The sequence below is a fragment of the Asterias rubens genome, chromosome 12 (genome assembly GCF_902459465.1).
Source record: "Asterias rubens chromosome 12, eAstRub1.3, whole genome shotgun sequence".
Lineage (NCBI taxonomy): Eukaryota > Metazoa > Echinodermata > Asteroidea > Forcipulatida > Asteriidae > Asterias > Asterias rubens.
Window position 1 is genome coordinate 10,112,182 of NC_047073.1, and position 21,057 is coordinate 10,133,238.

At 38.5% G+C, this 21,057-nt stretch overlaps 2 protein-coding genes across 9 annotated transcripts in view; one reads left to right on the plus strand and one right to left on the minus strand.

Annotated features, from left to right (window-relative positions):
* LOC117297600 (oxysterol-binding protein-related protein 9-like) overlaps nt 1–8,492 on the plus strand; it is a 38,821-nt gene extending 30,329 nt beyond the window's left edge. For all 4 annotated transcript variants that reach the window (XM_033780714.1, XM_033780715.1, XM_033780716.1 and 1 more), the window contains 9 exons: nt 305–467; nt 755–935; nt 1,819–1,903; nt 2,716–2,826; nt 3,264–3,468; nt 3,960–4,038; nt 4,437–4,528; nt 5,096–5,231; nt 6,414–8,492. In XM_033780714.1, the coding sequence (XP_033636605.1) occupies nt 305–467; nt 755–935; nt 1,819–1,903; nt 2,716–2,826; nt 3,264–3,468; nt 3,960–4,038; nt 4,437–4,528; nt 5,096–5,231; nt 6,414–6,746 (1,385 nt within the window). In that variant the 3' untranslated portion in view covers nt 6,747–8,492. The remainder of the gene's footprint in view (nt 1–304; nt 468–754; nt 936–1,818; nt 1,904–2,715; nt 2,827–3,263; nt 3,469–3,959; nt 4,039–4,436; nt 4,529–5,095; nt 5,232–6,413) is intronic.
* Nucleotides 8,493–13,359: 4,867 nt separating this feature from the next.
* Nucleotides 13,360–21,057, minus strand: part of LOC117297604 (putative ferric-chelate reductase 1) — a 46,949-nt gene continuing 39,251 nt past the window's right edge. For 2 of the 5 annotated variants that reach the window (XM_033780720.1, XM_033780721.1), the window contains exons 21-23: nt 18,297–18,341; nt 16,469–16,513; nt 13,360–13,738 (exon numbers count right to left, since the gene is read on the minus strand). In XM_033780720.1, coding sequence (XP_033636611.1) covers nt 13,646–13,738; nt 16,469–16,513; nt 18,297–18,341 — 183 coding nt within the window. In that variant the 3' untranslated portion in view covers nt 13,360–13,645. The remainder of the gene's footprint in view (nt 13,739–16,468; nt 16,514–18,296; nt 18,342–21,057) is intronic. The other 3 variants (XM_033780722.1, XM_033780723.1, XM_033780724.1) reach the window with 3 other exon arrangements.

A 21,057-nucleotide genomic window follows, 5' to 3' on the forward strand; every position in this document is an offset into this window, starting at 1 on the left:
CAGACTCTTTCCGAAAGGATATTTTTAGCAAGATTTACCAACTGAGCTATCAAGCCATTATGTTGGCAGTCTTCCTATTTTGTCCATATCTTTGTTCGGGGGTGCCAGTCAGAAGCCATTCAACCTATTTCACCCACTTTTTTTTAATACAAATTGGGAAGCGAGATCACCTTAAGCGGGATCCAACTTTTTATTTAAAATATCAGGTTAACATACCACAAAGAAAACTGACTGGGCAAAATTTTGTGGGAAGTTTTGTGAGAAGAAGCGTGCTTCATCTTCATGGTTGGATTTTCTCCTACAGTGATTGATTGTGAGGCACACGGTAGCGTTATCTCCCACCTACTGTCCCAAGTACGGCTAGGGATGGACCTGACCAAGGTAGTCCTACCGACGTTCATTCTGGAGAGACGATCTCTACTTGAGATGTACGGAGACTTCTTAGCCCACCCTGAAATCTTTGCTACGTGAGTATAAAGTTTTAAAATACACATGTATCTGTTAAATATATGAATCTACTTTTGTTATTGCTATATGAATATACTTTCGTTATTCTCATAAAATTTGCCATCAACCATTCTTAACCAATCAGCAGCATGGGTTGTGTCTTCTGCGTTTGAGTCCAACATCTACATTTGTGTACTCTAAACCATTCAATACCACAGTGGATAATATTGATTGGTCAAACAGTAGGGGGGTTAAGCTATTCTCTTCAACTCCTGAATTTTACATCACTTGTTTCTGACCTTCACAGTATCTCAGATTTAGAGAGTCCGAAGGAGAGGATCGTTCAAGTTGTTAAGTGGTTTATGTCTGCGTTCCACGCCGGTCGTAAAGGCTCTGTAGCCAAGAAGCCATATAATCCCATCCTGGGCGAAACGCTACGGTGCTGGTGGGATCTGGGTACGGAAAATGGACAGAGCAACAGCAAAGAAGTTTGTATTTGTTTTGATCGTATTCTTTGTGGTGTTACTCTTAGATAGTACTCTTAGATATTCCTGAATGCGTCAGAGTCTAACAACGTACAGAGAGAATATCAGATGCAACAATAAAATCCACTCAAAAAGTTAAAGGCAAAGCCTGCACCTATGCCAAGACAAAAGCCAAAGAGCTGTGAAAATTGATTTGGTTTGATTTCTTGTTGTATTAAAAAAAAGAACATACCCCATTACCCTGGGGAAGGGTTGGAACAATATATAAAATAAGATCAACTATAAATATAAATATTAATAGTAAACTTGCGGGTACAACCATGGGTAAAATCTCTTTTGAAAGAGTGGTGGCTCTGAAAAGAGCCGGTTTGGTCTCGACCTTTACGAACAGTATACTCTGCTCGTCTTCAGGAGAATGATATTTAAAATAATACAAATTACGATTTACATCAGGACTGAGGAGTTACCACAAACAAAGAGCAAAAGGCACCAATGTTAAATTCTTTATCTGAAACGATAGTTTACTCAAACTTAGCAAACATACTTGACATACAGACATAATTGGCTGAGCAATACACAATATTTATTCCTCTGAGGTCATTAAACACAAATTTAATTTGTCTCGATCCGGCAACATATTATATTCATACATGTGCAATGGTTTTCTCAAAGAACTTTAAATCTCACAAGTTCACACAACAACACATACAAAGTGAATTTATATTTTATTGTGGGAAAAATACATGATTTCATTCTTCACCGATGTATCTTCTTGTTTCTACGAGCAGTTTGTGAGCTGAACATCTAAATCTGGCCAGTACTGAGGATTATTTTGGTTTTTATTTTGTACCGTATTAATATTAGGTATGACCTTTTCCTCTGTCAGACTGTAGGTGCTGAAGGACCTGTTCCCTGGGCATCTAAGGACCAAGTGTCGTTCATAGCTGAACAAGTATCCCACCACCCTCCTAGTAAGTCTCATGGTTTCATGTCAAGGCACCAGACTGAATGACTTGCATTCAGAAGGTTGTGGGTTTGAACCTCAAGCAGCTGAGTTTCACAGCATCATAAAAGAGCACCGTACTCAAACTCTGGTGTTTCTGATCAGCAGAGTGTGGGTTTGAGTCCCTGTCATGACACTTGTGTCCTTAAGCAAGACCATTATCTTTCGGGTTGGATGTAACGCCGTAGGTTCCCTTGTTGTGTAATGCACGTAAAGAACCCAGTGCACTTATCATAAAGAGAAGGGGTTCATTCACCCCACTGTTCCTAGTTTGATTGGCTGCATGTTGCCACAGCACCTTGTAAATAATTACATGATACTATATACAAGGAATAGGTCTCATACTTCTTAATGTAGTCCTACCTACCTTGCAGGAAAAAATACTGAATGCTGTAGCGTCATGAGCATCAAGTGATGGATTTGAGCACTATATAAGAAGCCACTATTTAGGGAAGACCTCAAATCCTAACCTATGGTTGGACCTATGAAGGCCTTAGGTACCCTTAAGGATCAAGGGTCTTAATAGCTTATGAATGGGTGCAGCCAGAGTCATGAATAATCGATAATTAAGAGGTCAAACATGGGGCCCAACTGCTCATTAAAATGGCTGCTGCAGCACAAAGAAAATTTGTTTCAATGGGGAACACTGAGCACAAAAGCCAGTGATATATATGAGTTTGTTACCAGTGAAGTATGGAGACAGTTTATCTCACTTGAGGAGATTGTGTAATATGATAAATTTTAAATCGTCATTATCATTGTTTGTTTTCTTCTTCTCAGTATCGGCTTTCTACGCAGAACACTACAACAAGCAGATGTCCATCAACGCCCATATATGGACCAAATCAAAGTTCCTGGGTCTTTCCATCGGCGTTGAGAACGTCGGTCAAGGTAAACTGACCAATCACAAGACCCCAAATTACTTAAACTTCATCGGCACAAAAAAAGAACTGTACAACATCATGGGGTAAAAAAGTATACTCGTGAATGGAATATAAAAAATCAACACCTGAAAACACTCTAAATATGTTTATTGTTAATGGCCTGAAAATACTGCTTCGTTTATGCTAAGTAAAAAATGAGCTGGGCACAGTAACAACCGTGTAAACTTTATTGAATTTTGGCTGCTAACCACAGAAAAAAAAAAGCAAATTTGTAATTAAGTAGTGTGAAAAGTCTATGAAAGCCTACACCATGCGTACATGTAAGTCGGCCCTTTTACTTGATAAAATGTTTCTACTTTTTTTCCCCCAAGGGCCAAATATCATCAGAAATACAACTAGTATACAGAGTTTCTGGAACTTTTTTGTTGTATACTTTTGTTTCAGCTTGTGTGTCTGACCTCAAGCATGATGAAGAATACATCATGACATTCCCCAACGGCTACGGTCGCTCTATCCTCACTGTCCCATGGTTTGAGATGGGCGGCAAGTGTGTTATCAACTGTGCTAAGACGGGCTTCACGGCAACCATCACCTTCCTTACCAAACCGTTCTACGGCGGGAAGCGCAACCGCGTCACGGCGGATATCGCGTAAGTTACTTGCTGGATTATTTGTGAGAATCGGCGGTTCTTAGAAGTAGTTATGGCATTCAAAGTGAAGACATCAGGAAACATCAGCCTAAATATCAATGTGATGTTGTGTTTCAAGTATATACGTTGAGTAACCACTCTTAAAACTAAAGGCATCAAAAACTGTTGGTTAGAAGCCTACAGCAGCTTTCGGTATTCAAAATGATTTTGAGAAACATTAAACTTTTTAAAGTAATGTGGTCAGGATTTCCTTGGACAAAGTAAAGATATTATTTTACAGTATAAATGTAAGATTTCAAGCAGACGTGGTCACCAAAATTAACTTAACCGACATCAGACAAGGCGCACAGGGAGCTAGGACGCAGTGATTTTTGGGGGATCTTTAAAAGTCAGATAAGGCGTGTCTTATTTACAGGAAAGTACCGCATGTATCTACTGAATTTAAGATTGATCAGGAAATTTCCGTTCTTTGATGCACTTTTCTTTTGCAGGCATGTCTCAGACCGTAAGCCTTTCCTGACTATTTCTGGAGAATGGAACGGAGTCATGATGGCCAAGTATGCTAATGGGGTAAGTGCTCAATCTACGAATTTGAAAAAATTTCCTCTGCCCGAAGCTCGTCATCTGTAATCATCCGATAAGTTTAACTCATTGATATAATTTGTAGGTGAGGAAAACATTCTGAGAAACCTGGGCCCAATGTCATTGCCATGAAATTGGCCCATGCATTAAAGCAACTGTTGTTGAGCAAAAACTGCTTAGCAAATTTTTATGCTAGGCAAAAAATGGTTAGGGCACCAGTCACAACACTAAACTTTAAGGACTTCTGGCTGGTTACCAGTTTCTATTTAGCTAACCTGTCTGTGTTTAACAAGTTTTTGTGCTTACAGGCTTTATGAAATTGGGTCCTGATCTTTTTACAAATGAATAATGAGAAAGTGACTGGTATTCGTTGTTATGATTCACAGCAAACGGAAGTCTTTGCCGACACCTCAAACATGAAAGTGAACAAGAAGAGAACAATGCCTGTTGAGAAACAGGGAGAGTACGAGTCCAAAAGGTAAGCAAATGGAGACAAATTATTGAAGTTTGTTGAAGTCCTGATGAAAGATGAATCAATATTCAAACGGGGAGTCCTGATGGAATATGAATCACTTTTAAAACAAGGTGTCCTGATGGAAGATGAATCAGTAAAAAAAAGAAAGGGAGTCTCGATTGAAGATAAATCACTACTAAAATGGGGAGTCTTGATGAAAGATGAATCAGTTATAAAACAGGAGTCCTGATGGAAACTAAATCACTATACAAACGGGGAGTCCTGACGGAAGATGAATTAGTAAATAAACAGAGAGTCTCGTTTGAAGATAAATCACTATTAAACGAGGGAGTGTTGACATGGAAGATGAATCACTACTAAAATGGCAAGTCCTGATGAAATATAAATCACTATTAAAATTGGGTTTCTGGTGAAAGAAAAACTTGTGCTAACATGGGAAGTGTGGGGGGGGAGTTAAAGGTAAGGGGCTGGTTTGACCACAAGAAGTTGAAACACAAGAAACAAACTTTGATAACAGATTTGCAATAATTTCATTGGAATAAAAATGTTTGTTTTTTTGTGTCATACCAGATTATGGAAGGACGTGACGCACTACCTCAAGACCCACAACATCGACAAGGCAACAGAATCCAAACGCTTCCTAGAGGAACGACAACGCCAAGAGGCCAAAGAACGAAAAGAGACGGGGGACAAATGGCAGACGAAGGTCAGTTCAAGGGGTTCAATTTCGAGCTTGAAGTCACAGTGGAATAATAATAATAATAGTGGCTTCTTTGGCAATCACAAAGAGCTACTCCAGTAGCTTTTTGCCTCGTACTGCATCTCTTTGGAACTCCTTGCCTGGTGCATGTTTCCCTTCATCCTATGATCTTCCATCTTTTAAGAGGAATGTCAATTCCTACCTTCAGCTCCACTGAGTTTCTGCATGTCTATGTTTTCTTCCTAGTATCCCTTAACCTAGAGTGGCTTTTAGCCTTGTTTTGGGCGACTTGCATAAAAATTAAAAATAAAATAAAAAAATACGTTACTCAGTGAGGCTCATTCATTATTTTCCTGCAAGGTTTGTGTGTGAGGCTGCGTTTTGAAGTATGAGACCTACTCCTTTTAAATAGCTTCATCATGTAATGGTTAAACCATCAATGAAGATGATCAGAGCATACTGATCGAAGTTTCGAGTTGAAATCGGCGATCTTTTCAGAATCACCCCAACTCATTTAGAGATCATAGTGTGACCAAAAACCTGTCCATAACCTGTCTGGTAGTGTCGTGGCCGAGCGGTTAAGAGCACCGAATTCAAACTCTATGGTTTCTGTTCAGCAGAGTGTGGGATCGAATCCCCAGCTGTGACACTGTGTCCTTGAGCAAGACACTTAACCATTGCTTCGTCCTTCGGATGGGACGTAAAGCCGTTGGTCCCATGTGTTGTGTAACGCATGTAAAAGAACACAGTGCACTTATCGTAAAGAGAAGGGGTTCGCCCCGGTGTTCCTGGTTGTGGCTGCTTAATGCGCCGTAGCACCTTGTAAACCCTTATAAGGTGCTAAATAATTGGGTCTCAGAATTCATCACTGCAATAACCTATCTTTCTGAAAGTTTGTATATACTCAGCGCCTTGAGTACCTTGTTTGGTAGATAAGTGCGCTATATAAGACTTCGATATTATTATTATTATTATTATTATATCATATTTCCACCATGCAAAGTTTCAAATCCTACTCATCAATGAATGAGAAAAAGAATGTTGAATAGTAAAAAATCCTTCATCTTCTTTTAACAAACAAAAAGACTTTCCTGAGAGCAAGAATTCTCCTCAAACTAGTCTTTCCAAATTATCAGTGGATTTATAAAGTGATTGCAAATCTAATCATCTCTTTTTTCACTCTTGCAGCATTTTCATGAAGATGGCGAGTGCTGGATATTCGACAACCCTCTTCAGCAACGGATCAAAGCTGCACAGGAAGAAGCTGCACGTAAACAGCAACAACAACAGCAACAACAACAACAGCAACAGCAGCAGCAACAACAGCAACAGCAACAACAAAATCCACCACCACCACCACAACAAACAACACCACCACCGACAGCTGAACAGCAGGCTGCACCAGTAGACAACCAATCTATAAATAACTCACATATACCAGGGCACCAGGGAGACGGGCTCTCTGGTAACCCAACACTGCCTAGGTCAGCCAGCCAGGAGCTTGTTGATTTATTAAGATGAGAGCAACCCCCCCCCTCACTTCCTCTATGCATATCCTGTTAACTTTGTTTTATGAGTTTACTCGCTCTGTCCATGTCAAACATTTCCAGGCAGTAGTTGAAAGTTATTCAAGATGGGAAAGTCGATATTCAGGGTCGTTGGTAACCAAATGAGAATAAAGCGTATTATCATTGTATAACCCATGTAGATGTGTTCCATGAAATGCCTTTACATGTATCTGTGCCATTTTGGTTAACTGATTTTTATATTGTAGGTTAAAAACATTTTTCAATGAGGCTCAAACTACTGGTGATTCATGACGCTAAACTTGACAGGCCAGACATGGCAAATAGTGTAGATTTTGTAACTAAAGGTTCTCAGTAAAAAATATATTTTACTTTGTTTCAGAGATAACAATTGTATGTTAACGTGGGTAAAGTTGGACAAGTGTTGCATCTTGTGGCCGTGAGCGGCCGCCAGGAGCATTGTGGTACAAGTGGCTTGCAGCCACTACTGTCCAGTCTAAATGGTTAAGCACATCACCTCTGCAATCCTCGAGTTCCCATCTGCATTGTATTGTTAAAGAATCCCTTATTTATGTGATATACATGTAGCAGGGACCCCGTTCTAAACCTGTTACCCCCCGCCCCAACAAACACAATATGTGTAAAGTGGCAGCTGCTTAGTAATGTTCAAGTATTAGTGTTAAAACCTATTGAAAATATCAGGTGATAAACCACAAACTCAACCATAAACTACTTAAAGCCCCATCACACCGTAATCTTTCACACTACGTTCTAAAAAAAAAATGTAGCCTAGGGGGCTGAAACCGTGTTTAAATGGAGTGGACGTAGTAGCAAATTTTTACAAACTGTTTACAAACTTCATGGACAGGCTCCAGAACTTTGAGCCTGCTCAAAATTTTAGGGTGACCATCCTGCCCTGCAGTTAGTGTAGCCGGTTCATCATCCCATTCACAGACAGACACAACTCATTACCAGAATTTAAGTAACTAGGGTCACGTTTGATAGACATTTCCAGCCAAATCAGTGCACCCTGACTGGTTTGCTTGAACGGGTTGCTAGTGAGACTTATATATGTACAAGGTTTATGGACATTTGTAAGAGCTAACATTTTATGGGCAGTCCACATTTGACATGCATTAGGTTTGTAATGCCCCTGGATAGTTTGTAAGATGTACGTACAATAATGGGGAAAATGTCTGTATCCTGCCTCCTCTTTTTCATTTGTTATGACATAAATTAGTATTTAAGTCTAATTAACTTACTCAAATAAGATTTTTGTATTGGTAAAAATGAGTGGAAGCGGGTGGCAGAATACGGAAATCTTTCTGTAAAAAAAAAACTAGGTATTCATATTTATCGTTGTGTCGGTGCTGAAACAGTGCACAAGTTTTTAAGTTGTCAACACATTGTTATCTGACTTAAATTAGCCAAGATGTACAAACAAAACGTACATGTTAAGATTTTGCATGGAGCATTTACATGAACATGCGAGATATGTTTTGGTAAATCATGATACTCCTTGCACTAATGTGACAGGTTATTAATGTATAACAGCCTTTAAGTATAACGCAATAGTTTACCGACCTTCACAGAATAAAACAGCATTGTAGAAGCTGCATTTTTAAAGAAATTCATTAATAGCGACTTAAATTCATTAACTGGTGATCAGTTAAAGTATGTTAATTTTAAAAACCTGCTTAAATAAGCACAAAAAGTAGCCAAGCACAACAAAAATATGTTTACCAAAATGAGGTTACCAGTTAAACTATCATGTCACAAGTACAATTTGTTAGTGGTATCCTGCTCATTTCTGCTTAGCAGACATTTAAAAAATACATTATTTGCTGTTTATGCAGTTCTATGAAATTGGGCCCTGATAGTACCAACATAACAGAAGATTGTTTTACTGTGGACAAAAAATAGCGAATTGGAAATGGCTAGAACACTTTGGTTTGGATGCCGAGTGCGAAGTACTGTAGAAATCTTGTCTTGTCTTTACTGCACAAATGCAACTTTGAAACTTTAACAAGGCAGGTTTGAAACTTGCAGTTTTTGTATTTATGTGCTCAAAATGGCTTTGCTGCTGAGTCCATACAAACAAAATGGCGCAGAATGACTTCATGTAAAAACTCACCCAAACAGTTGAAAGGACTACATATGTTCACAGTGTTGGCTAATACCTCTCTCTAAGCAGTGAGTCCACACTAGAACTAAAATGCCACAAACTAACCATGAAGGATTTTTTCACCATAGAAGAAATTCCAAGTTTGGCTGTGTAGAATTTGGACCATGAAACTGAACTATGGTATTTCACAGTAACTCCAATGACATGCACCAGAAGGGCTCATTTCAAAAGGTTACCAGCCAAAATACCATGACCCATGTATATGACTGGTATCCTGCTTATTTTTCTTCAAGAAAATTTGTATTTTTTCAGCATTGTTTCTGCAAAATTCCCCAAAAATGAAAAACTGGATGTTGGTTTTCATGGATTATATTAGAAGTACAAGTAGTATTTATTATTATTATTTGTTTTTGGCGAGAGGATTGGGGTCATAAGGTAAACAACTCAACTGTACAGGCAAAAAGGAAGTAAAATATTTCTTAAGTTTAAGTAAGTCCAGAAATAAATATGACTATAAGAGACATATTGAAGTATGTGTAGCTGCAGAAATTAATATGAAATGATTAAAGCCTACTCAAAAATGTGAACATTAGCCCCGCCCTCCTATTGTGTGATGTCTGGGAGAAGACAATGGTGGTGTGTTTGCCCTTATTCACCTCCCCTACACTTCAAGAGGAACAGTGTGATTCCTATAAAGTTATCTAACAAATAAAATTATTGAATTGTGTATGTAAGAAATTCATGGAAAATTAAAATTATTGATTTATAGGAGAACGTGGTGTGTGTTTTTATTTTGAATCTGGGTGCAAGGAATGGGTTGCATGTAAATTAGTTATTAAAAATACATAATAGTAATTAACCAATCAATTTATATTAAAAACTAAAAGGTCGCATTCAGATTTATCGTGCATTATGGTTAACAGCGCCAGCCACCAACCCGCTCATTACCACACAGTGCAGACCGGGTCCTCGCACTGTTATTCCCATTACTAAATACCTTTTTAACAAATTAAACGGCTAAAATTGTGTGACTTTTCTCTCGGCGATATACTTCCAGACATGTTCAGGGGCCATATTTGAGCTTTAGATGGTTCCCATCTCTTTTGAGACCTGTGACTCTTTTAAATAATGGTCTGTTTATAGCGCCTTCACTGGGGTCAAAGGAGGCAAATGATTGGACGATAGCTATCCTTTGTGCGTTAAAAAGAACGCATGAGCTCAGGGTCCATGCAGCATATCGCTGTAAACAAGACCATATTATGGACAAATGAGTTTGTACGCGCACACCTGATATCTCAAAATTGATACATTTTCAATGCATACGCACAATTGCGCGAAGTTGCAATGAAACTAAAATGAATATAAATAAGCATGCGATACTATACAGTGCATGCAGCGCGCAAACTAGTTTTACAAAATGTATGCTGATTTAGGGGCCACTTAATCGCTATTTTCCAAAGCCGGTCTTTATACCGCCCGTTAATACACCCCCCTGTGACCTGGTTTTGACCAATCAGAGACTTGAAACCGTTGAAAGGTTTTTTTATTAATCATACATAATGCAAATTAGAATAGAAGCCACAACCAATACAAAGAAATTTATACATGTATGTAGCCTTGCTCAAGGCAGTCGAATTATTCACTCCGCAAAAAGACCGCCGCTGTATAAAAACCCACCCGTATTCACTGTGCGTAACATCGCACGACACGATGCCCCCGTACACTATCCCCATGCGTCGGCCGTGGTCGGCCGTCAGGCCGACAGCCTTGTAGGGTCCGTGTTGAAGCCACTGACCTCATTACTATAACAAGCGAAGAGTTCCCACGGTCAGCTCATTACCATAATGCCCGCGAAAGACGAGACATGTTTACATCACACACCACCACCACGGACGCTCAGCGAGCATGATAGGGTCCAAAGGTCGTGATAAGGGAAGTGCGTGATTGGACGTCAAAATGAATAATTCATTTGCCTCACATCCTGTGTTGTCTGATAGGTCTGACGAAAGATATACATATTCATGAGCTGCGTACCAGCATATCCGAGAGCCCCCCCCCCCCCCATTTTTTTTCCAATAGTGGACATTTTTTCATGAAACACATTAAACCCGGAAGTTACAGACCCGACAAGGCTGTCCGCCTGACGGCCTCCGCATGCGGTTAGTGGTACGAGTGCGGATGACTTGTGTGCACAGTAGTCGTACGATGCGACAGTGTGTATACTGGTGGGTCAGCGGTGTGATCGCACGCACCACGCACAGGGTATACGGGTGGTTTTTCGGAGCGAAAAATGCAACTGCCTTGAGCAAGGCTAACATGTTTATTTGATTATTTGTGCATGGTACATGTACAAACCCTCTTATAACTACACAGTACAAAAGATTTCCAATACATTGTAACATTATTTAACAGTGCAAATATTTTCCTATTATCCATTCTTCCTTTAAGAAAAATATGACCAGGAACTTTGGTTATTCTGAATGTTTTCTGTACCAAAAATAACTGGCTAAGACCAATTTGAAATTTACGAATTCAATAACAGTACTGTTGTTGTTTAGAGATGAGCTTGTTAGAAAGAGAACATTTACATCTATTTGGTTTGACCCTTTAAGGGATCAGGGCCCAATTTCATGGCTCTGCTTACCGCTGAATTCTGCGCTTACGATCGCGATTCCCCGCTTATGTGTAAGCGCCGAATTTCTGCGCTAGCCTTGTAAGCGTAGAATGCCTAGTAACGTGGAGTACGCACGCGCAGAAGCCAAAATTCGCCGCTTACCCGTGAAATATGCTTGTCGTAAGCACAGAATTCCCTGCTTCCATAAGCGCCACTTCTGTGCTTACGGTAAGCAGAGCCATGAAATTGGGCCCTGCTCTAAATTAGCAAAGGCCGAGGGTTCGAATCCCATTCAAGTAATACGCCTGTGATTTTCTTTTCACAGAACTTGGTGAAAACTGAGTATACGGTGCTAATACACATCAGTAAAAGGGTAAAACAAAATAATATTCTTACTTAGAACTTCATAGTTCGGCTCGCGCCTTTATCCCACGGCCACCACCCTGCCGGTTTTAAACCGCAGTTTAAGAACTAGTCGCTACCCTTTAATTCCCTTATTTTAAACTCTTGTTTTGTGCCCTGAAAATCAAAGCCAGGTTTTGCAAGCCGGAATAGCACTGAACCTCTTGATCAAAGTAGAAAGAAAAATAGTAGTTACACATTATCTTGATTAGCAGTTTTGCCAACACTAGCAATGTTGTACCTAATCTTCAGTCAGCGATGGTACAAGTAGCAGTTTTATCATTAACAATATACATATACACTATATTGATTCACAGAGAAGTAATAGAAGTAGAAGTAAGGCATTACCAATGCTGTACCATATCTTGATCCAAAAACCGTAAACCCTTTTATTTTTAGAAGAAACTTTTTTATGTGCAAAATACACGCGCAAATTATGTATTCATACAAAATGAGAGCAAAAGGGAAACATGTTGATAAGTCAGGCACTTGTGCAGCAATTTCTTTTAAACGCACTTCAAATTTCAACACACACTATCCATCAAAATATACAGAGATAAAGACAAATCTTGACCAGGACCAAATTTGAAAAAGCTGCTTAGGCAAAAAAAAGTAGCTAAGCACAACAAAATTATGCTTACCAGAATAAGGTTACAAATGGTACATTATCTAAACACAAAGTAAATCAAACTCAGCAGAAATATATTTAGACACCCCACTTCACCACCAACAAAGTGTACTAATATTTTCAATAAATTTCTAACAAAATTAAAGGTATATTTAAAAATTTGATGTCCTTTAAAACAGAAAAAATATGAGCGTTCCAGCACTGTTTTTCTGCATTTCCACAGCATTATATTTTGTAGACCTCGGCTGAAAAAGTGCTCTAATTGTGATTTTACAACCAACTGTATCACAAGATTTTAAATGTTTCATTTGGTGTGACATCCAAACATTTTGTACAGTGGAATGGGACCCTACAAACTCCATTTAGAAAGTGCACTACCAACTGAGCTATGTTGGAAGTCTGCCTGTTTTGTCAATATCTTTGTTCGTGTTACACAGCTATGCAATTGCAGAATTTGTAGAAAAGTTATTTAAATTTGTGTTTTATGTACAACTTCATATGCCACACTTCAACAGACTCCTTATTTTCCTTAAGACTTTATAGTTGCATATCAGAAAACTCTAGGCATATTGCGGTGCAGCAAAAAAAAACATTGAAAGGCTGTCATACTGTAAAAATACCAACACGGAAATAGTGTCAGTTTGCTATCTACATTATATCACAGGAGTGTGGTCTGTGTTTAACTGTTATTCGAAAGCATATTACAAGTACCTAAAAGCAAATCTCAATATATATTCAGATATTTCAAACCAAAAGAACCAAGGTTCTAAAGAGCTGCTGAAAAAGCTCTGGAGAAAGATGAAAATTCTTTTGTTAAAAAAATAATACAATATCTTCTCTAAAATGTTAATCAACTATTTTTGAAAAAAAAAAAAAAAACATGTTACTATACACATCACCCATTTGAAATTTGAGTTGTTGAATTGTAGCAAATCCTCATTTTTTTTTAAAGGGTGACTATGTGAGACATATCATGTTGCAGGCATGATACTTATGGAAAATCTTCTCATAAAAAACTTCTAATCTGATGGCTCTATATCTGCTTAGTGGACTAGTCTCCCTTGCAGCCGCTACTACCGCTTGAAGAAACCTAAGACTAGTACACCCATTCATCGGTCTGGTTCCCTATGCAATAATAAAGTTGACAAGGAGGAAGAACACCATAGTGACCACGCCCAAGATGTAGATCACAAGGAGGATAGTCTTGGCAGTCGAGCCCTGTCAACAAAAACAACAACAAATATGAAGAATAAGGGTTGAGAAAAATGGTCAGGAAGTCCGGGTACCAAACAGGGATTTCTATGATAGAAGTTAGCTATCAATTAGATAGGTCACCTGGTTGTGAGGTGAATGAAGCCTGAAGGTTGGTTGTACATGTGTGTGACTTGGATCAATGGTGTTGAAAAGCATGGACAGGTTACTTTAAAGCCATTATACACTTTCAGAACAGAAAAACAAACAAAAACAAGTTCACAGATTTACAAATAACTTACACATGACTTACAGGGTTTACAGAAGGTAATGGTGAAAGACTTCTCTTGAAATATTATTCCATGAAATGCTTTACTTTTTGAGAAAACATTAAAACAATTATCAATTCTCAATAGCGAGAATTACGGATATGTTTTAAACACATGTCATGACACGTCGAAACATGCGGAAACAAGGGTGGGTTTTCCCGTTATTTTCTCCCGACTCCGATGACCGATTGAGCCTAAATTTTCACAGGTTTGTTATTTTATATATAAGTTGTGATACACGAAGTGTGGGCCTTTAGACAATACTGTTTACCGAAAGTGTCCAATGGCTTTAACATAAGCCTTAATTCAAAGTAGCCGCGTAGATGTTTAGATTGGGCTCATAGGTGTCCATGGGGATATTGTCTTGGTACAAGGTGTTATTTAATGCACAAGTAGATTCTTGTCATTAATTGATTGAAGGGTTGGAGCATGGAGGTTGGAGGTCATGTGGCATTCATAAGTCACATCGTGTCATGGCCTACGTCATTTTAGTGTGCATTTTGGTACATATTCAGCATGCATAGTTTCGTTCAATCCTTTTTGCACTATTCAAATATGATATTGGGTCCTTGATAAAAAGTAAGAAAATGTTATCATGTACGAAGGGCTGACCAGTATGCACACAAGGTGTAGGCTCTATCAGACTTTTCAGGCCTTATTAAATAAGGGAATCAATGTGTGGTGAAGAGGTTTTCAACTAGTGGTTTAATCCCAACGAGGCCTGGTTCTTGATAATTTTTAACGAGACGAAGGGGAGTGGTGAGGAGGGGGATGGGAGTTTAAAGGGATGCATTAAAGGGATGCGGTTAAGGGGAACAACCAACAAAAAGCCTAGTCAAACATTCCTACAACATGCAAGTTATTTTCTCCAACAAAATAATTCCCAGTATTTCAAAGTTCATCAAACTGTGTTAGTAAAATAAGACATATTAGGCAAATGCGTTGTTTGGTGCAAAGTCTTTATGCCGATGGTCGACTTTGAGGGAAAAAAGACTGGCAGCAGATACCACCTAATGGTTCATGGAAGGGTGTCATGGTCGAATGGTTTAGAGCGTTGAAATCAAGCTCTGGTAGTTCAGTCATCCGGCTGTGGGTTCCAATCCCGGTCGTGACACTTGTGTCCTCGAGCAAGATGCCCTTCTATAATTGCTTCTCTCCACCCCGGGGTGTAAAGGGATACCTACGAGGGTAGAGGTTGATATAAAAGCCTTTGGAGCGCCTAGGCAGACCAGTGCTGTATACTCCTCAGGGAGCTGAGAAAGATTACAGAAATATTATTGCCCCAATGAACAGGGCACTAGTGGAAAGCCCGTAGATGCGCACATTTCTGAAAACAACCTGGTAAGTCTGCTGCCACCTAGTGTCCCAAAAAGTCTCCATGGAAAACAACCAGATTAGGTGCAAACATTTCTGGAGCATTTCAAGAACTCAACTTTTTTATTGTTAAAGGATTTGGGTACTTTTTCAAAATGTCCATAGATTTACATTAAACTTACAGGGTTTGAAGATAATGATAGTGGAAAGCTTCCCTTCAAATATTACTTACTGAGGTGCTGTAATTTTTGAGAAATGAGTAAAACAATGTCATGGAAATACGTTTGTAAATGATTAAAATAATTATCATGACATTGTTTTACTCATTTCCCAAAAACTACAGCACTTCAGCACGTAGTATTTTCAGGGAAGCTTCTACTATCATTATCTTCAAACTGTTTAAGTTTAGTGTAAAGTTTAGTGTGTATTTTGTCCTACAAAAGTTACATTGAACCTTTAAGTCACAAGGTACTATATCATGTTAGACACTATTTTTTATTTTTAGGCCATAGTTACAACCCAAACTTGTTATGAAAGAGCCATATATTAAGGAAATGGGGTTGACAGTGTATGTGGCATAGGAAGTCAGCATATGGGGGTGTTGCAAGGGGGTGGAGGGAGGGGGGGGGGCAACAGAGGGAGTTACTTAACTATTCCCATGCAGTTATTTTCCTAAATTAAGAAAATTGTTTTCTTTAAAATCCTGATTCGAAAACAAGTTTTGAAATGAAATACACTGCATAAAAAAGATGGCACAGTCAACTATTAGGCTAAACAAAAAATTATAAACAAATTAACTTTTTTAAACAAAATACTATCGAGTTCTCATGCTTTAAAAATACCTTTTCAGCACTTTTAGCAAATAAAAAGCCATTAATTTGGAGCAAAGACAAAAGTGTCAAACGGCAAACAGGAATTAATTGAACACAGGTAGCCATACGAAACCCCCTTAGAGCGGATTTGACCTTTCAAATCACAATGTATAGGTTGTTACAATGAGATGCAATGCAAATTATAAGAACTGAATATTCATGTGCCAGGTATGGATTAGCCAACCAGTGTTCAGGGATTCAATCAATTATTCAATTATTCAATTATTCAAACAGTGTCAGACCTCTTTAGTAACTTGTGAGCTGGCACCATCTTGAAACTCTCTTTCCTGTAAACAGCACAAATTTGCATAAAATGATGTCATGACAACAAAGTTTAACTTCACCACTTGACCTCAAAGCAAGAGAGAGAAACGATTATGTGTGCTGTTTCTTAGCAGATTTTCTGCACAGCAAAATTTACAAGTTCACAATTAATGTAGAATAGATGTACTTTGGCTGGTAACACTTTCCTGCTGAGCAAGATTTTGCTGTGCTTTAAAGTTTTTTATGAAAATTAGCCTCAAGCACTTTTTAAAGACTGCTCTCATGTGGATCATGACGTCATGGGTTTTAAATTTTAAGCAATGATTTTGTCGCTGATTAAAGAAAATGCAATGCTTTGGCAATGATGATGCCGGAAAAAGCGCAGAATCAGGAATGATCTCAAAAGTTGCTGAACGCTAAAAAAAAAAAATGCCCAAACTGTTCAGTTGCAAGATTTTTACAGGTGTAAAAACACCCAGATTAAGCCGAGTCTGAATTGATTACCACAGGGTTCAAAAATATAGACACACTACTTGACTTGCACCATGGCCTGAAAGCCAAGGTAACAAAGACATGTAAAATGTCCCAGTTCTAATTTGTTATTATTATACTTCAATTATGTTCTTCGGGTCAGGGAACCAACGATGCCTCATAAGTGAACCTTATCACTAGTTAGTAAGCCTGAGGAAACCTGTAAACGATTGCTTGCTATGGAAACCAGAAACAGGGTTATCCCCTACTCTTTCACTGTATATAGCTCTTAAGCCTGAGGAAACCTGCAATAAATTTCACCAAACTCTTCCTAACTTAAGATTAATCTTAAGGACTTCAGTTCTTATCGAGTTCAGTTCCGTATCCTAAGACGTTAGGACGCATTAAACTCATCCTAAGTTAGGACGGGTTACTCGTCCTACATGTAACTCGAGATAGGATTATTCCTAGCGTTTCATGAAATCGGTTGCTGTAAACCAGGCTGATTGCTACGGAACCAGAACTACGAGGGGTTAACCCCTACTCTTTTACTGTAGCTCACAAGCCTGAGGAAACTTGTAAAGAAGGCTGCTTGCTACATGAACCAGAATTACCAAGGGTTAACCCCTTCTCTTAGGATATATGTTTGCTGGGTCAGGACCTACAGTTTAATTTCAATGTAAAGGACAAATCAATTATGGTAAAAAAGTATCTTGCTCAAGGACTGGGAACTGGGGACTGGTACCCACACCTATACAGTACATCTAGGAGGGGAGGGTGTGGAGGGGTTTAAACATGAGAAAATAATTCTCAAAGTTCTTTCACAAAAATGTTGTACAATCAATGGCAGGGGCCAGATAGGGATTTGAACCTAGGGACCACAGGGATATCAAAGCTGAGAATATTACTACCATGTACACCAGCTTTAGACAACCAACTTCGGACAGTTAATTTTTTTTTGATGAAAACAGCATGAACAAATGTTTGACGCTAAGCAAAAATGGATGGATAATAATTATTATTATTATTAATATTATTATTATTGTGCCACCATACAAAACCCTTACAGTTGAAGGTTTTTGATGGTTTAGCATCTTGCTAAAAAAGTTGAAGGTTTTTGATGGTTTAGCATCTTACTAAAAAGAGGATTAATACAAAATAGTTTAACAGGATTTGAAAAACTTTTCCCAACATCTGGTGTAAGTTTCAACGAGAAGCAAAGCAGTTGACACAAAATGAATACTCATGAGCCAGTGTGGATTAGCCAATCGGAGTTCATGGAATCATTAATTTATGCAAATACATGTCGTATGTAAAATATTGAAGGGCCCAGACCTCATTATATACTTGTGAGCTGGCAACTTCTTGAATCTGTATTTCCTGTAAACAGGACAAATTTACACAACATGATTTCACGATTTTAAGCAAAAGTCATCACACATTTAACTTGTAGTAAAAGAGAAAACAATGCTGTTGGCTGTTTTTAAAGCTTGTAAGTAAATGAATGAAACACAAACAAATTTCATGTGAATTAATATGAGAATCAGACAAGGCTTTTGACACTGATTAATAAAAAGGTTATAAAAATTGACCCCCCCCCCCACACAATAACCCTTTTTAAATAAGAATCTTCTTTAAAATTGAAAAAAAAAAAAAAAAAAAAATCTTGAAAGGGAGGGGGTGGGGGAAATTGTTCCAAGAGTACTTTTACAAAATATTGTAGAATTCATGAACGGGATTCAGGCGAGATTCAAACCCAGGGGCCACAGAGATGAAAGCTGAGGCTGGTACTACTGGTAAATACCCCCCCCCCCCCCCCCAAAAAAAAAAAAAAGAAAAAAAAAAGAAAAAACCAAGATAAGAGTTATCAAAATAAAATTGCGTGAAATAAGCAAGAAAATATTCAGCACTAAGCAAAAAAACAGATAATATTCAGATAGTGAAAGGTTGCACAGCCAATAGTGGAATAAAAACAGTTCCGATGTTGACCTGATTCGTTCCACGTCATCACCTATGACAAATCTTTGTGGCACCATTTTGGGAATCGGATACAGAGTTTGTAAAACATGCGTGGTTTGACACGCACCAGGGCCCAATTTTGCGAGCCCTGCTTAAAGACACTGGACACTATCGGTAATTGTCAAAGACCAGTCTTCTCACTTGGTGTATCTCAACATATGCATAAAATAACAAACCCGTGAACAATTGAGCTCAATTGGTTGTCGAAGTTGCGAGATATAAAGAAAGAAAAAAAGACTTAGTGACATGAAGTTGTGTGCTTTTAGATGCTTGATGAAATTAAATTTGTGTAAAATTACTTCTTTCTCGAAAACTACTTTACTTCAGAGGGAGTTTCTCACAGTGTACTATACTATCAACCTCTCCCCATTACTTGTTACCAAGTAAGGTTTTATGCTAATAACTATTTTGAGTAATTACCAATAGTGTCCACTGCCTTTACTACAGAATTCTTTGCTTACAGTACCTGTAAAGCACATGTTATTTCCAATGGCTGTAAGTGTAGAATTCCGTGGTAAGCAGAGCCATGAAATTGGGCCAAAATCTAAACACAATATCACCCCCAAAAGTGGCCGACCATGGGCAACTAGTAAAGACATTGCGGCGTAATCAACCTACAGAAAACACTGCAGGGTTCTTCTGAGATGAAACTTTGTTTCCCAATGGTATCATAGCAAGCCTGTCTAATTTCTACTTCCACCATGTGTAGCACCCAAAGTCCCCTCTAAAAGTAGTTACATGATTAACCCTCCTACTGGCTGACCAATCAATATCATCCACTTTAGTTGTCAACACAGTCCTGCAGTATGACATGATGAGGTAACTGGTGAATGCATCTTCACAGTCAACCCTCCTACTGGCTGACCATTTAATATCATCCATTGTAATAGTCAACACAGTCCTGCAGTATGACATGATGAGGTGACTGGTGAATGCATCTTCACAGTCAACCCTCCTACTGGATGACCGTTTAATATCATCCCTTGTAATAGTCAACACAGTCCTGCAGTATGACATGATGAGGTGACTGGTGAATGCATCTTGACAGTCAACCCTCCTACTGGCTGACCAATCAAGATCATCCACTTTAGTTGTCAACACAGTCCTGCAGTATGACATGATGAGGTGACTGGTGAATGCATCTTCACAGTCAACCCTCCTACTGTATGACCATTTAATATCATCCACTGTAATAGTCAACACAGTCCTGCAGTATGACATGATGAGGTGACTGGTGAATGCATCTTCACAGTCAACCCTCCTACTGGCTGACCATTTAATACTATCCATTGTAATAGTCAACACAGTCCTGCAGTATGACATTAAGAGGTGACTGGTGAATGCATCTTCACAGTCAACCCTCCTACTGGCTGAACAATAAATATCATCCATTATGTTGTTTTAACACAGTCCTGAGCCATAATAATAATAATAATATCAAAGTCTTATACATAGCGCACATATCTACCAAACAAGGTACTCAAGGCGCTGAGTATGTACAAACTTTAAGAAAGATAGGTTATTGCAGTGATGGATTCTGAGACCCAATTATTTAGCACCTTACATGTATATATGGTGAATGGTGAATGCATGTACATCATGTACATAGAACCCACATGAACAGTTTAGTTCTGTGCACAGTAGTGCCACCATACAAAACCCATACAAAACCCTTACAGTTGAAGGTTTTCGTAGGGTTAGCCAACTTGCTGTGAAAAGTCGTACCAAAATTAGGAGGGTTAATGCAGAAAAGTTGAACAAAACATTTTGAACTCGACCATAATCTGATCACATCACTTCAAGTTGCCAAGAAATACCCAACAAATATATCATGCAAAATACAAAACAATTCAAGATACATGTATTTCAAATTTGGAAAACAATCAATCTATAAACACATTTTTATTAGATATCACGAGCAGTGCACTTGGAGCTCAGCTGCATTGGCGGATACCGGCGCTATATAAGACTTTGATTATTATTATATGTAATTTGCCATAAAAGTTGTGCTTTTATCAAGAACGAAAAATTATGTAAAATGTGGAGTACGTGATGCTATAAAGCAAAGCATAAAGCA